This window comes from Nuphar pumila, chromosome 16 (genome assembly GCF_984573655.1).
Source record: "Nuphar pumila chromosome 16, dmNupPumi1.hap1.1, whole genome shotgun sequence".
NCBI classification, from domain to species: Eukaryota; Viridiplantae; Streptophyta; class Magnoliopsida; order Nymphaeales; family Nymphaeaceae; genus Nuphar; species Nuphar pumila.
The window spans coordinates 7,751,290-7,767,885 of NC_143264.1; the positions used below are offsets into that span (position 1 = coordinate 7,751,290).

General features: G+C 38.1%; 1 protein-coding gene across 1 annotated transcript; it reads left to right on the plus strand.

The window, feature by feature from the left end:
* The first annotated feature begins 496 nt into the window (after positions 1-496).
* On the plus strand, positions 497-15,538 carry LOC149812839 (protein NRT1/ PTR FAMILY 5.8-like). The gene is made up of 9 exons (XM_089992305.1): positions 497-548; positions 638-855; positions 1,613-2,121; positions 2,335-3,158; positions 13,892-14,036; positions 14,124-14,352; positions 14,513-14,915; positions 15,039-15,175; positions 15,467-15,538. Exons 1-9 carry the CDS (start codon positions 497-499, stop codon positions 15,536-15,538), a joined length of 2,589 nt encoding a protein of 862 aa, XP_089848431.1.
* The last annotated feature ends 1,058 nt before the right edge of the window (positions 15,539-16,596 follow it).

A 16,596-nucleotide genomic window follows, 5' to 3' on the forward strand; every position in this document is an offset into this window, starting at 1 on the left:
AAGGGGATTTTAGATACAATTTTCTGGGATAAGCCAATATTGTATTGGCTAAGAACCCAGGGCACCAATGGGAATGTTTAGTGTGAGTGCTGAAGTATGGTGCTAGCATGCATCTTGTCCCATATCAAGTGCTTACATAGAGGTACAATGCTTTTTAACGCCCTAATCTACGTTTAGATATCTGCAGTTTCTTTTGGAAGACAATTTGGGCATTGAATGGAAAAAGGACATCTATTATTCAGTATGTAAATGCTCACAGCCTCTTGAGTTTTTTCTACTCAAATATACAAAATAACTTTCACTTGATTTATGTCAACAACTTAAAAGGCAAAAAATTTGTCTGAAGCCTCAAGGAAAGCTTTTGTGTCAGGATTGTGGTTATATTCTGCCTCTTCTCACATTCTTTGAAGGAGGGCAACATGTTTAAGAGGGGCACTAGCACCCCCTTTATAGTTTCAGCTACTGAATCATACTGTTCTTGATAGCTTGATTTCTCATGGCTATAACAGGGAAGCTAAGGCTTAGCAAGTCATGCATTCTCATCATTGGTGAGTACTTTCAATACGTTTCTTGATTTAGTGACTTGCTACTTACATACATATTCTTGTTCTATTGCTAATTGGAGGTGTTAATGTAGTTGTTGGAAGTGTTGAAAGGTTTGCATATAAGGGTGTTGCTGCCAACTTGGTGAGCTACCTCACAGATGTCTTACACCAGAGCACGTCCGTAGCAGCAAAGAACATCAACAACTGGTATGGAGTTACCTCTATGCTTCCACTTGTAGGCGCACTACTTGCTGACTCTTACGGGGATTGGTACTCAACAATTCTAGCATCTTCTCTACTCTATATATTGGTAAAATTTTCCCTTCTTTGTTATTCAGTGAGTTTTTTTTCTTTTCTTTGTTACCAATCTGCGTTTATGCAGCAAAATTTTGCATCATTGGAACAGAGGTTCTGCTTCTGCTTCAAACTGCACAACCCAAGGCCTTCTAGTTCATGTTTTGTTGGTTTTATCAATAACTAAAGGGTTACTTGAAAAAACATGTCTGGTTTTATTCGATAATTCAAATTCACAGCTAAAACAATAATTCAAAATATGACCTAGTTTTATCTTCAAATATTCAAATTCATACCCCTGCTTACTATATTCCTTTTAACCATAGTTAATAAATTCAAAACTAACCAGTTTTACTCATTAAATAGACTTCGCTTTGTCCAGTTTACTCTCTCTCTCTCTCTCTCTCTCTCTCTCTCTCTCTCTCTATATATATATATATATATATATATATATATATATATATATATATATATATATATATAGGGTAAATTCATGGATTTGAGAGTCAAAAGATGAAAGGCCAACTTAGGAACCTAAACACATGTAAGCCTTTGGTTAACCATAAAACAAATGAGTATGCATTTGAATTACCAAATCTTTTGGGTATGAATATGAACTATAATCGGTTTCTTTTCGTAAATTATCCATAACTAAATGAATACAATGTCCAGGATTTGTTTTCTTGCATATTCATAGAGAGTTCTCTTAAGATTTTCTTTCTGTCTGAAAGAAAGAAAGAAAAAATGCTGAGTTGTCTCATGTGTTGTTATAGGGCCTTGTTTCCTTGACTTCATGGGCATTGGTGCGGACTTGGTTTCCTAAGAGTAAAAGATCACCCTCCCCTCTGTTTTGGTCCCTATATTTGATATCTATAGGACAAGGAGGGTATAATCCATGCTTGCAAGCCTTTGGTGCTGACCAATTGGAAGAAGAGGAAGCTGTGCTGCCTTTAGATAGCACAGAGGAGGAGAATACTAACAAGAGGAGCTTGTTTTTTCAATGTTGGTATTTTGGCATATGTAGTGGGAGCCTCTTGGGGGTTACCATACTGTCGTATGTACAAGATACGTTCGGTTGGGGAATTGGGTTTGCCATCCCAACTGTTGCAATGGGATTGTCAGCTCTGTGCTTCTCATGTGGGTCCCGCTGCTACACTAAGAAACAGAGCAAATCTACGAAGCACATTGGCAACATGATTGACACCATCAAAGCAATTGGAAGAAAAGTGATTGCTAGAAGACTCGGTTTAACTGCAAGTGATAAGCATTTAATCGAACTCGAGTAATCTCTCTCTCTCTCTCTCTCTCTCTCTCTCTCTCTCTCTCTCTCTCTCTCTCTCTCTCTCGTGTGTGTGTGTGTGTGTGTGTGTGCGCGCGCGTGCGTGCAAGCAATTTATATGCTACTCTAAAACAAAAGGACATTTTTCAATAGAATGTGGCTGGAAATTGATTAATCATATTTTGCTGATAGATACCTTATACGACATATTTGTAGGCTACAAGAGAAGGAAGGCTTGGTTGATAATGGCCGTCTTGAGGTTTTGGAGGGGAAGCTTGGCCAAAACATGCCTGCACCTGAAGATTCAAGAACTGTTCTCAGATTACTCCCCATATGGACAACATGCTTAATGTTTGCAGTCATATTCCAACAACCAACTACTTTCTTCACCAAACAAGGCATCACAATGAAGAGGAACATTGGGAAGAGCTTTGAAATCCCTCCAGCAACCCTTCAAAGTGCAATAACAATATCCATAATATTGCTAATGCCACTATATGATCCACTAATCATTCCCTTTATCAAAAGAATCACTGGCAGTGACCAAGGGATAAGTACTCTGCAAAGAATAGGCATTGGAATGTTTCTCTCAATTATAGCTATGGTTATTGCAGCATTGTTGGAGACTAAGAGGCTTCAGATGCATACATTTGATGATGGAACTCGCGCCGATATCGTGCAACTAAGCATATTCTGGTTGTTACCACAATACATTCTCTTGGGGATCTCAGATGTGTTCACTGTAGTAGGCATGCAAGAGTACTTTTACTCACAAGTACCAAGTACAATGAGAACCATAGGCATAGCCCTGTACACAAGTGTTTTTGGGTTTGGAAGCTTCCTAAGTGCCATACTTATATCAGTGATTGAATTTGTGACAAGGATGAGAGGGCAAAGGAGTTGGTTCTCAGATAATTTAAGTGAAGCAAGGTTAGATCTTTATTATTGGCTTCTTGCTCTCCTGAGTAGCCTGAGCATGATGACATTCATAAGTATTTCCAAGTACTATAATGACAAGTACGTCTTAGCCAATGAGAGATGTAAATGAGTATCTAATTGAAACCATGTTTCTCGAGCAATTTATTTGTAAAGTGATCTTTTACAAAAACAGGTATACTATACTTCGATATATATTGCTAAGCTGGGGATAATTTTTATAGCTAAGTACGGACAATGGTCACCCTTGTTTGCGGGCCATATCATGAAATGGACAGCACCAGATATTGCTTGTCGTAACAACTAATGATGAAGCCACTTAATTACTGTTACTGGCTATCTTTAAGTCTTCCTTTTCATTTAGAATATGCTGGATACAAGGAACATAAAAGAGCACATTAATCTCTTCATTAATCTGCTAATGGATGATCCACTTTCTTTTCATGATCCAATGATGTTCATGATAAAGTACAGTTTCAAAAGCAATCTTCATAAAGTCTCTCTCTCTCTCTCTCTCTCCTCTCTCTCTCTCTTTTGTTAAAGTATCTCCAATAACAAGTATATGACAATTAGATTAAGTCCAGAGTGTGGGGATTTAGATTGTACCACCAGTAACCAGAAGATAAGGAACACATTAGCTAAGGATGAAGAAATTGGAAAGGTTTAAGATAGAAGTCATTGCCTCTTCAGGGCTAGATAAAGATAAAACACGTGCCTATTTCAAAGAAGAGTTTGATAGAAACTCCAACTCTAAATTTCTTAAATTGTAGCAATGGAATTGGAAACATGTAACTAATTGCAACCAGCTTGACATACGCACACATAGGCATTTACCTCGTGTGATATAGAGTGATCTTACTGTGGATGTAGGCTATCCTAACAGTCAAACCACGTAAACTAGTTTTGTTGTGTGTGTGGTTGTCATTTTCTCTTTACCATTGACATGGTATTAGAGCCAAACGGCTTCTTAGCCTTGTTCATTCGTTTAGTTGTCATGTGATTGTGGCAAGTTGTTGGAGCTAGTTAAACCACCTTGAACGTGAGGTTTTATCTTTTTGGTGTCAATCATGGCAACTTTATCTTACTCATCATCAACAAATATTTGTTCTCAATCATTTGTTTTTATTAAGCTTGATCGCAATAACTATTTATTGTGGTGATCACAAATAGAATCCGTTACAGTGATAGTGAATACTAAATCAGTCGTATCTTCCTCATACGAAGGAATTTTTACGAACTGTTTGTGGCATAAAAAAACTGACGGAATTTCCTACATTTTGTCTGAAATTTAGCTTTGTCCAAAAACTGTACACGGTTTTGTGATAGTCGTAACAGTAAGATAGTTTAGGAGTCCGATGGATCTCGAACCAACTAAGAACCAAGTTATAGATGTATTGATAACTTGTCGGTGTTTACATGTGATGTTATTTTGAAATGAATGATACTATATATGTACTGCTATACTGATTTTATGCATGGATTGAGTGTCCAAGTAGGGGCATGAATTGAATAAGGTGCTTGTGCACTATTTGGCTTTGTTGCCATTTGCTACCGAATATGGATGCCTCTATTTGTTTATAACCATTACATATTGATGAATGAATGTTAAAGTAAAAAATGTATTATCAATGTGTTGATGAATCATCCTCTGCACTAAATTAGTTCATCAAGGAAGAAGAACATTCAAAGCCAAAACCAGATTTTTACATTTGAAAGTGTGCATATCAGCTTGACTTGAGCTGGATTAAGGCAACCGTCACTGAGTTTGTCTTAATCCAAATTATATGTATTCCTTCCACACGTGAAGCATGGATTGCACTCAAACGTACATATGCATCCTAATCGAGCTTGTAGATTCTTCAAATAAAAAAAGAGCTCCAAGATGTTAGAAAATAGAATTGTTGAATGTCCCAACCATGTGAAGTTTTCGATTGATTTGTTAAGTGTTGTCAAAGAGTTGGTTTCAGATGCTGAGTTGGTCTAGCATAACTTAAACGGTCTCACAAGACACTATGAATGTCTCATCACCACCAAAACAACATTGAAGAACCTCCTTTCTTTCATTAAGGTGTATGATCTTCTGTTAAATCAAGAGAGGCACTTACAACAATTGAAGCCTAAGCAATCCTTACATTAAACTAAAAATATGTCCATTGTCTTTTTTGTGCAGAGTGGTCATGGACGTGGTTTTAGAGAAAGAAGTTGTAATCATGGATTTCAGGGGTTCAGAATTATTTTCAGAACTCCAATAACCTAGTCAATAGATAGAACTTCACCCATACATTAAGAGGTGACAATCAAGTAACATGTTAGTTTTGCAAGAGAAAAAATCATACTAGAGGTACTTGTTATGATATTCCAAAGGCCTTTGTTGTGATGGACTTAAGTTCGATGCAAGACTCATCATGGTACCCTAACATGGGTGTTACCCATCATGTCACAACAAATGATCAAGCTATGACAAACAAAATAGAGTTTCGAGGCACAAATTCCATTATGGTTGAGAATGAAGCTAATCTTCCAATAACAAATATTGGTAATGTTCATCTAAACTCAAAAGGAGGAAAATCTCTTGTTTTGAGAAATGTCTTGCATGTTTCTATGATTAAAAAAAATCTTAGTTTAGTTGCTAAATTTGCTAAGGATAATGATTGTTATTTGAGTTTCACTCACAGAGCTTTTATGTTAAGGATCAACGAAGCATGACTATTTGCCAAAAAGGGTTGAATAGTTGTGGTTTATAGCTTTGGCCTTCTGGATATGACAACGAGGTGAATAGGGGAGCTAATGTTGTTTTTGGAGGCATATCGATCTCAAGCGACACTTGGCATAATTGGTTGGGTATCTTGGATCCAAAACTCATGATATTTTGGAGAAGAGTAATTATATTTCTTTTGATAGTACAATAGATAAAAGAGTTTGTTCTAGTTGTGCGGTTAGTAAAATGCACAAATTGCTTTTTGAAGATTTTAAGTTTTTGTTAATTTTTCTTTGGAATTGATACATGTTGATATTTGGAAACCCACTCCATCCTTGTCTCTATAAGGCTTTCAATATTATTTGCTTCTTGTTGATCATTACTCTAGAGTCACTTGGTTGTTTTTGTTAAAAAAAGAAATTGAATGCTTTGTCTTGTTTTAAGAATTTTAGAAGAATTGTTGAAAAACAAATTGGTCATGAAATTAAAATATTTCATAGTGATGGATGTGGTGAAATTATTAATTCAAAAATTTCAGCTTTTCTTGATCAAAATGGCATTCAAAGGTGGATTTCAAGACCATATACACCACAACAAAATGGTGTAGTGGAATAAAAATATAGAAATGTTGTGGAAACTGACCTAAGTTTACTTGTTCATGCCTCTCTAAGTGAAGTTTTTTGGGTTGATGCATTTAGAACTATTGCATACATTATAAATGAGTTTCCAAGTGATAACATTTGTGAAAAAACTCCTTGTGAATTGCTTTTAAATAGAATTATGAGCACTTCAAAAGTTTTGGTTGTACTTGTTATCCTTTTTTGGTGTTGTATAAAAAGTTTGAAGCTTACTTCAATATCAAAACCATGTGTGTTTATAGGCTATGGTGTATGTTACAAGGGCTATATTTGTTTTAATCCCACTATTAAAAGAACATTTATTTTAAGGCATGTGCTATTTGATGAGGTTTCTTTTCTCTTTGCTGGTACTAGACCCCAGAGGTTTTGGTGTGGTTGGCTAAACAATGACTTGAAGAGCTTGCACTTAGTCAAGTCACACACGAATCGACTCAAAGTCCTCTAAATTTGGTCCTATTAACTTCACTCAATCCGGGTTATGATAGTGTTGAAGAAGAAAATGCGGAAACTATTGTTGAAGTTGAGGATTTTCAAGATGACACCCAACCCAATCTTGAGTTCATTCTTGATGAGTTGAGTATTGAACTAGTTCAGTCTCTCAGGAACAAATCAACATAGATAATGAACCTGTTGTTAGCCATGAACAACCACAGATCCATCACATGATCACATAGTCCCAAAATGAGACCTGAAAATCCAAGGTTTTTATATACCAAATATCTTTTATGCCTTGCTTTAGTGAGTTAAATTTTTCAAAAAGAGCTATTTTTTTTTTAACAAGCTGTTACCCATCCTAATTGGTGTCAAGCCATGAGAGAAGAGATTGATGTTTTTCACAAAAATAAAAAATAGATTCGTGTTCCTCCTAATGCTGCACATAATGTTTTTGGTTGCATGTGAGTGTAGAAAATCAAAAGGCATGTTGATGGTTCTCTTGCCCGCTACAATTTTAGACTTGTAGTTGAAGGCTGCAGTCAACAAGAAGGGATAATTACTTCAAAACTTTTAGTGTGATCATAAAACCCATTACTGTAAAGATGGTCATAACTATAGTCATAAGCCAAAATTGAGAAATACATCAACTTGATGTAAACAATGCTTTTCTACATGGACTTTTGAAGGAAGAAGTTTATATGATAAAACTAGTGGGGTTTGAAAATAAATATTTTTTTAATTATGTTTGCAAGTTGAATAATGCTTTATATGAGCTTAAATGAGCTCCATGAGCTTGGTTTGAAAGGCTAAAACTTTATCTTAAAAAACTTGGTTTTGAAGACTCCAATATTGATTTTTCTTGTCTATCAAGCAAACTAATGGTTATGTCATGCATATTTTGATATATGTGGATGATATTATTATCATAGGCAGATCATAAAAAGAAATTCAACAGATTATAAATAGTTGTGGCCAAGAATTTTTAATAAAAGATCTTGGCCGACTTCATTACTTTCTTGGCATAAAAATATTTTACATTCCTAACGGTTTGGCTTTGACACAAAGAAAGTATGTGATGTGGATCCAGCAAGGGGCTGATCCACGATCCAAGAACCAAATGAATCCTGATGCGTAGAAGCTAAACTGGATAACTTGAAAAATTGATAATTTTTAATACGAGGGTGCTTGGACCCTGTTGCACTCCAAATGGAAGAATAACACCAAAATAGATTCTATAGACGACATAATCCTCTTTCTAACAATCCCTAAAACATGAAAATCTGACTACTGATGGTCAAGATATGGTCTGAACACCAGATTAATTGATCGGTGTTCACAGGTGGGTCTACTGGGATTGTCCAGTATAAACAAGCCAAAACAGGATCATTTCCTAAGAATTCAGTAAATGAACTGAACACAAAAGTTGTAGAAAATTTAGTTTTAAAAATGAAAAAATTAAAATCACTCAAATAAGATGCCGTATGACTCCAATACAACCCAAAAAAGATGAATGACTAGTACAGTCCTATACAATAACTTGTGAGACTGTTATGTCCATTCCAAAACATTTTTGACCCTACAAACGATTTATTTAGCAAATTTGTTTAACATAAAAGTTGTAAAAAATTTAATTAACAAATCATATCAATGAAAATCACTTGAATAAGAGTTTAGATGGCTTCCCTACAAACTAAACAAGGGGTTAGGCTGTTATATTCCTAACAACTACTTGAATGAGTTTTGTTAGTTGACTAGTTTTGACAGCTAAAACAAATGAATCAAAAAATGTGTTAAACATGTAAGTTATAGCTACTGATGTTAGTTTTCAATAAGCTATCATACAATAATTTTTATGAAGTAAATTAAGAGTTATGCTTAGTTTAGTAAAACTGTGTCTGATACACAGTCACAAAACCGAATGGTGTTACACGATTCAACAACAAATTTAATATAGTCCAAATTTTAGCATTAAGAGTTTATTATTCAACTTTCACACACAAACACTTCTAAAGGTATCTTTTTCAATGTTAAATCCTTTCTACCTTATCCCAACTTTGGTTAAACAAAGTAAAAATTATAAATAAGCTACAAATAGCAAACAAACTAGCAACAAAATTTTATTCAAGATCCAATGCTTAAAAGATAACCTCTTAGATCAAACAAGATGTCTAACTAGTTCAAACTGATGAAAGTTTAATCAAACATGTTTTAAAAGTCACAAGATAAGGTTCCAACACAATATCAAGAGTCACTCAAACACAAACAACATGAACAATACGAATAATCATGATGCTACTTCTTTCCAAGTCAGCAAGAACACCACGACCAAGGAATTAGCAACAACAGTTGGTACAACTTTTTTATAGCAACTAGGGACACACGAACGGTTTACACGCAACACCGATTCACGCCCAGCTGGAGCTATGGTCTGCGCCATGGTCTGTCTGCAACAAACTTAAAAAATGTTCGAAGGTAGGAGACAACTAGGAGAGATCTACCATAAATTTTCTTCAACAATTTTTTTTCAGCAAAGAGAGGAAAATACCCTCTCAACATTTTTTCTGGGCTCATTTAAGGGAGGAAGAAAGGTAGCATGGCCTCTCATTGGCCATGTTAGAGGCTACCTCATTAGTGGCTAACAAGAAGGACAAATTTGAAATGCTTTACTTTTGAATGGTTAAGAAAGAGTTGTTCTCCTATTGGTCACCTTGAAGGTGACTTGGGCATAGAGAGACTTTAAGTCCACCTCCATTTGCACCAATAGAGAGTCAAGCTACACTCCTTTTGATTTTGGTCCAACAAATTCAAATGGGGTCCATATTGGTCCAGCCATGGGGGCACCAATATGGATCTATTTAAGATGATTTGGATCTAGTGCAAGATCCAATTTATGCGAATGAATCTTGAACCATTTTAGAGCAAAATAAAATTGCTAAAAAAATAAAAATCAATCTCGATACCCCATAAACCCTCTAGTGCCCTAAATTAATTTTACCAGATACCAAAACTATCTGAATCTGTAAGATCTGGCACCTAAAAATAAATAAATAAATAATTATATATATATATATAATTGATTACAATATACACAAAAATGGAATCACAAAATTAAAATAATTTTTTTAAGATTATTGAATTAAAATTCTCAGAAAATTAAATGACAAATAACCAAAATACCCCTCAACCCCAAATGGACCCAAAATGGGTTTGTTTTGACATGGGGTCACAAGTCATGCAATGTAGATCGGGTCTTTGCTCCTCGCGATTATCTGGATGCTTTGCATCAGTATGTGTATGATCTCTTCAATAAGATTGATATGACAGATACCAAACTTGTGGTCACTTCTGCAGCTCCTAATATTACCTTGTCCAAGTTCGCTAAAAGTCGATTAGTGAATCCTACTGAATATCAAAGTACCGTAAGAGCTTTACACTATGTGACTTTCACCATACTAGACTTATCCTTCATTGTGAATAAAGCATGTCAATTTATGCATGAACCAACCTAGGAGCATTAGGCTCATGTTACACACATATTAAGATATTTGAAGGGTATAATAAATTATGGGTTAAATATAAAGAGGTCTAACTCTATAAGTCTCTCTGCTTTCTTTGATGTAGATTGGGCAGGCTGCTCAGATGACAAAATGTCTACAAGTGGGTATCATACATTTTGTGACTCAAATTTACTCTCATGGAGTTCAAATAAGCATCCCACTATGACTCATTCAAGCATTAAAGCTAAATATAAAGTTATTGTAGGAGCTAGTTCTGAAATTTTATAGCTTGTTCAACTTTTGAAAAATCTTGGTGCTTCACAAGACCAAATATCTGTCTTATGGTCTGACAATTTAGAAGCTGATTTTCTCATACTCAATCCAATATTCTTTGCTTGAACAGGGCATATTGAAATAGACTATCACTTCATGAGAAAAAAAGTGGCAAAGAAAGAATTTGAGGTTACATTTATATTCTCTAATGGTCAACTTGTAGACATTTTAGCAAAGGTTATTCTTAGACCAAAATTCAGCTCAAATATAGATTTTTCTCTTTGCTTTTGGCGTCGCTGTGCTCCAACCTTGCCATGAGCTCGCTTCTCATCTCAGACGTCCAACATTTTCTGCGTGGGGTAAGGTTGGAGCCTCTCACCACATGCTCTACTCAGGCAATGCTAGTTCTGCCATTCTTCTTTCGTGTGCCATCGGTTCGGGTGACGGATAAGTCATGGCCGCAGATTCCCTCTTCCTGGCAGCATTCCTTCCACGCCCTTCATTCTAGATCTCAGTTAAGTCTTACCAGGCAAAAGGATTGGTGGTGTGTTGCTTGTTTCTCCCTGAATTTTCACAAGTGCCTTCACTGCTACAAGTGTGATTCCTCTTTTTTATCTTGGCATCATTCGGTCTGGATGCACATGTGTTCTTCCTTCTCTCATCCGCTCTCGGTGGTGTCGTCTCTTCCTTTTCAACCCCTATTGGGTTGGGGTATTTTCATGCTTACCGGAGTAATCCTCGGCCAATCAGATATCTATCTTTCTCGTCGTGGGTGTAAATTGGTGATCATCAGTAGCTGACATATTCTTTTCTCGTGGTCAAGATTGGGTCTATCTAGATCCCGGTCCAGCCACCGCCCATTGCTAAGGTTTCTCAGTCCTCATCTTCGGCTTCCCTTTCCTTTTCTCTGGTGAAGGATATCCTTGTTCTAACCCAACTTCTCGATGTGCGTGTCTCCCAGCCGTCAGTTGTTTTGCACAGGTTTGGTTTTTCTGGCGCTCTTTTGTGTCTCTGTGGCGGCGCCTTCAGGTATGCTTGAATGCATTGGGGAATCAGACCTTCATCATTCTAACGATGTCGCTCGTGCTGTCTGGTATGGGAACACATGCTTATGCCCAGGCCTGCATTAATTTCTCTGATGTAGCTCATATGGTCAATTTGTCTTCTTCTTGAGACCTGTCACCTTTTTCACCCCTCTCTAAGACGTCGGTTGTTCCGCATGAGGATGACTTCATGTAGTCTGTCTCTTTCCATGATTTCTCTTCTCGAGACCTGGCAAGTTTTTCTCCTCCTAGGCAGGGCCCTCAGCCTGCTTATTCTTGTGCGCCTTCCCAAGTCTCATTGGTGACACCTTCAGGTTTGCTTGCTCGAGGTCATTCGATCATTTCTTCGCATCCTTGGGACCCAACATTTTCTTCGACCTTCTCCCTCTCCAGCTGCTGCTCGGTGGCATGGGTGAACAGTCTTGCTCATGGTGGCCTTAGTTCAATCTCTTCCTTCATTCTCTTTCTATCCTGAAATTTTGCTTACCTTGTTATTCATATTATGGCGATTCACGTTATCTCCAACCAGGCCAGCAGCTGCATTGTGATTGGCTTCTCGGTTTCTCATCCTCACCCTTTTTTCCCTCGTGCCTGGAGGTTATCTCATATTCTCCTCATCCAGTTGTTTTCTTCTATCATTGGCTCTGGTGGCAGTTTGTCGGGTTGTGTGTCGACTCACTTGCCTTCCTCTCAGCTCCACCTGCATCATAATTCACACCTCCTGATTATTGAGATCGGCGATGCTGCTCAACTTTTGGATATCTCTCTCTGCATCTCAGTTGCTAGCTCCATTGACTGTCATGGATTCAACTATTTCTGGTCACCATTCTATTTCTGAAGATATCCTTTGCCCCCCTTTCTGTTTTGTTCGGTTCTTCGCAGGATGACTCTTCCATCGGAAATGTTCAACGTTCCCCCATTGGTAACCATAGACGGAGGAGGGCTATCTTTCTAGATTCAGTTTCTCTTGGTTGATCTTATCGTAGATCGTCCAGGTTGCGGTAGCCATGGGTCTTTTCAGATTTTGTGCCATGAATCTTGTTTGCTGGAATATTAGAGGTCTCATATTTGCCTCCAAGCGCTTGTCTTTGGCGAGTTGGGTTAGACAAGATAATCCTGACATGTTTGCCAATTGTGAAACTAAAATAAAGGACATCTAGCTTGCAGTCGCTTCTTCCATTTGGTAGGGTGCAAATTTTTTCTTTAAGCCAACGATCAACCATGTCAGTGGTATTCTCCTCTTTGGTAAGAAGTCTTTAAAATTATCGCAGCTAGATGTGGGTCTCTATTCTTTGTCTATTTCCTTCAGTTTATAGTCGGTTGGTCGAAGAGCAATGGTGTCCATGGTTTATGGACCCAACCTCGCTAACAGGAGGCCCGCGTTTTGGGATGACCTTGATAGGGTGGTTACTTCTAATGATCAGTGACACCTTATTATATGTGATTTCAATTGTTTGCTTTCTACTCATGATTTTAATTCTATCGTCCTTCCTAATCTCTCTATTTGAGGCTTCCAAGACTTTGTTCACCGATATCTTTTTTATCCTCTTCCTCTTACCGACGAGTGTTTCTCTTGGTCGAATAGGCGAGCGCCCGTGTTGTCGAGTTCTGGACAGGGTATTTGTCACTCCTTTGTTGGACCTCATCCCTGACATTAAATGTGTCTTGCTTGCGCCCTCTATCTCTGACCATGGTCGGCTCATCACTCTTTGGGGGGGATGAATTCTCCTTCACCAGACGCTTTGTTTTTTAGTAATGGTGGCTTCAAGAGTCGAATTTCAATTCGGTTATTTCGGCCTCTTGGTTTAAGCCTTCTGTCAAGCATTGGGTTGCTCTTTGGCTTATCAGCAAGCTTTCGCATCTTGATAAGGATACCAGGGTCTGGATCCATGATTGCAACATTGTAAAATTTCAGCATTTGGCTGGGAGCGTGAGCTTTCTAAATTATACCAGTCTATGTCTTTCCCTGATGCTTTTCTGAACCTCAACTTTTGAGTTTTTAGGCCAGGTCCATGGAGCTTTCTATGTTATTGAATAACTAGAGAGTCAGAGACGAAATCCATTAGAAGCAATGATCTAGGGTGAATTGGCTCAAAGCCGGTGATGACAACACTAAAATTTTCCACTCCTATGCGTCTCATCGCCATCGAAGGAAGGCCATCCCTTCTATCTTCATTTAGGGTGCCTCTTTCTCTGATCAGCTTGTCAACTAAGCCGTCACACACTATTTCAAGTTTATTTATGCCTCTTCAGTGGTTGCAGAGGGCAATATTGGGCCTGTCATGCTTCGAGCGATCTCTCATGACCAAGCATGTGCTTTACAAAGAAGATTCTCGAATGTTGAGATCCTTCGTGCTATCAAGGATCTGTCTGGTTGGAAAGCGCCCAACTTTGATGGGTTTTATGTTGACTTTTTCAGGATTTTCTAGGATTCTGTCAAATCGAATGTGGTTAGCCTCTTCGATGAGTTTTATTGCAATTCCAGGCTACCCTACCCTTTTCATTTAGCCATTATTTTGCTTATTCCTAAAGATGTCGATGCTTTAGATATCTCTCAGTTTTGCCCAATCTCGGTGACAAGTGCTCTTTACCATATGATTGCCAAGGTTTTGGCAAACAGGCTGAAATTGGTAGCTCAACAGATCTTCTCAGACTCCAAGTTTGCCTTCATCCATAATAAGAGGGTTCATCATTCTTTTATCATGGCAACCAAGGTTGTGCACTCTTTGCGGTCAACCTTCTTTCATTCTTAAATTAGGTTTTCATAAGACCTTTGACTTTGTATAATGGCCCTTTTTATTTCAAATGTTATCGAATTTTGGGTTTGGTCATCGGTTCTCTGGTTGGGTTAGAGAACTAGTCTCGAATGCTCAGGCTATGCTGAATATCAACGGCACTTTTGAGGAACAGTTCAAGCTGGAGCGGAGTCTACGTCAAGGTTGCCCTCTTTCGCCTTTATTGTTCAATGCGGTCACCGAGTGTCTTGTTGTGCTGCTTAAGCGGGCCGTTGCCTGTAGTTTCATTGATCCCTTACCAGTCCAGGACTTCCATGTTCATGCCCTTATTTATGCTGATGATATGCTCATTTTCGGTCGCACTAGTGTTCAGCAGATGCTTCAGTTCAAGCTTATTCTTCACTTTTTTCTCTCTCTTTTTGGCCTTTCTCTTAATGAGCACAAGTGTTCTCTTTCTATGTTTCATGTTCATCCCTCTATGTTAGCTGCTGGGATGAAGATCTTTAATTGTGTTATATCTGAGCTGCCTATGTTGTACTTGGGTTTGTCATTACAAGTTAAACACTTTTCCTCTATGGTCTGGGCTCTGACGCTTCTTAAAGTTAAGCACAAATTACTCTAGTGGCAAGCTTCTTATCTCTTGTATGTTGACCGCCTAACTTTAGTGAAGCACGTTCTCTCGACCATTCCAGAATTCTCCATGTTCATGTTTCTGATGCCTGAGGGTGTGGAGAAGCAGCTAACGCGTCTGCTGGCAGACTTCCTTTGGTCTGGGTGTCATCTCAAGGGTAAACGCCACCTGGTTGGTTGACGTTTGGTGGTCTTGTGGCATTCTATGGCCGGTTTAGGTGTTCGTGCACCCAGACTCAGGAGTATTGCCCTGGTCTTTAAGCAATGTTGGCTTGCTCATCAACCGAATAATCCTTGCACTACTTTTCTTCTCTCTAAGTATGAGCCTCCTTCTCTCCTTCTGGTTTTCTTCTGCTTTCGGCGTGGAGAATTTTTTCATCTGCGTAAGACATGGTTGTCAGCTTTAGCTTTCTTCAGCGATAATTTTGATGATCCTGTCGATTTTGGTAACTGGGTGCATTAGGCTATTGCTCCTACCGAGAAGTTCCTGACCAGCAAAGTCTATAGATCGTTGCTTCCCTCGAGGGCGGCCTAGTTTCCCGAATCTGCGCTCTGAGTGAAGGGCCCTTCACCCGGTTTTCGGGTCCTAGATTGGTTAATCTTGCAGGATAAGGTCCAAACTCATTCTATCTTAAAAAGGTGGGGCTTCCAACTTTCGAGTTGGTGTGTGCTTTGTCATGCTGCTGAAGAATCTTCGTTCCATCTCTTCTGGTCTTGCCCTACCTTTGTGGAGATATTTCGTAGGACTTGGAGGCACCCGAAGGTCCTGGTTATAGAGGAGTCCTTTGTGCTAGACCTCATCTTGGGCCCAGTCTGCCTTCGGCGCAGTAAGCGGTGGTGGTTAATTTGGAGGTCATAGTTGTTTACCACTTGGTGGTTCGTTTGGATGACGCGCAATGATGCCCTTTTTTGGGAATCTTTGGTCGACATTAATCATCTTGCTCAAAAAATCCTAGTGGACGTTTACGCGATTTTGCGTATTCATCTTCTCGATCTAATGTTTTTTTTTTACTGTCGCTCCGCTCCCTTCGAACTGTATTGGTTTTGCGGCTCTTGCGTGAGCCATTTTTTTTGTTTGGCACCTTCTTGTTTTTGTTTTGTTTTTGTTTTTCTGGTTTTGTTCTCTTTGGGTTCAACTCTGTTGACCCTTTCTGTGGCTATGTTGAAATCATATTTCGACTCTCTCTCTCTCTCTCTCTATATATATATATATATATATCCACTAAACAAAAAAACAGGAAAAGCATCCGTGGCAAAATGTCTTTAGCTAAACATGAAAGGGTAATCAATTTATACAAAATGCGAGGTTTCTACCTGAAGGAAACTGCCCAAAAGTTAGGGATTCAATTCAATCACTATATTTAAAGGCAAGCTCAAGGATAAATAAACAACTAGAGATTGTTCTATGAAAGTTTTAAACTCCAATAAAAAATATTAGACGAACTAATAAATGGGGAATCTTAGAAATGAGAACCTCACACGATCATCTATCTTATTATATCTAAAATATCTGGGATAAAGATAACAATCACCTTTTCCTTATGTACAAACATTGTCATTGTTTAGCTTTAAGAAACTTTTCCAAATATTGGA

Bases quoted from the DNA above. Each gene is read 5' to 3' on its own strand.
- LOC149812839 (XM_089992305.1), top strand. From the start codon at position 497: ATGGCTATAACAGGGAAGCTAAGGCTTAGCAAGTCATGCATTCTCATC. The intron at 3,159-13,891 runs GTAAATGAGTAT...ATGCCTCTTCAG, and splicing joins CGTCTTAGCCAATGAGAGAT to TGGTTGCAGAGGGCAATATT. The intron at 14,037-14,123 runs GTTTTATGTTGA...TTGCAATTCCAG, and splicing joins AAAGCGCCCAACTTTGATGG to GCTACCCTACCCTTTTCATT.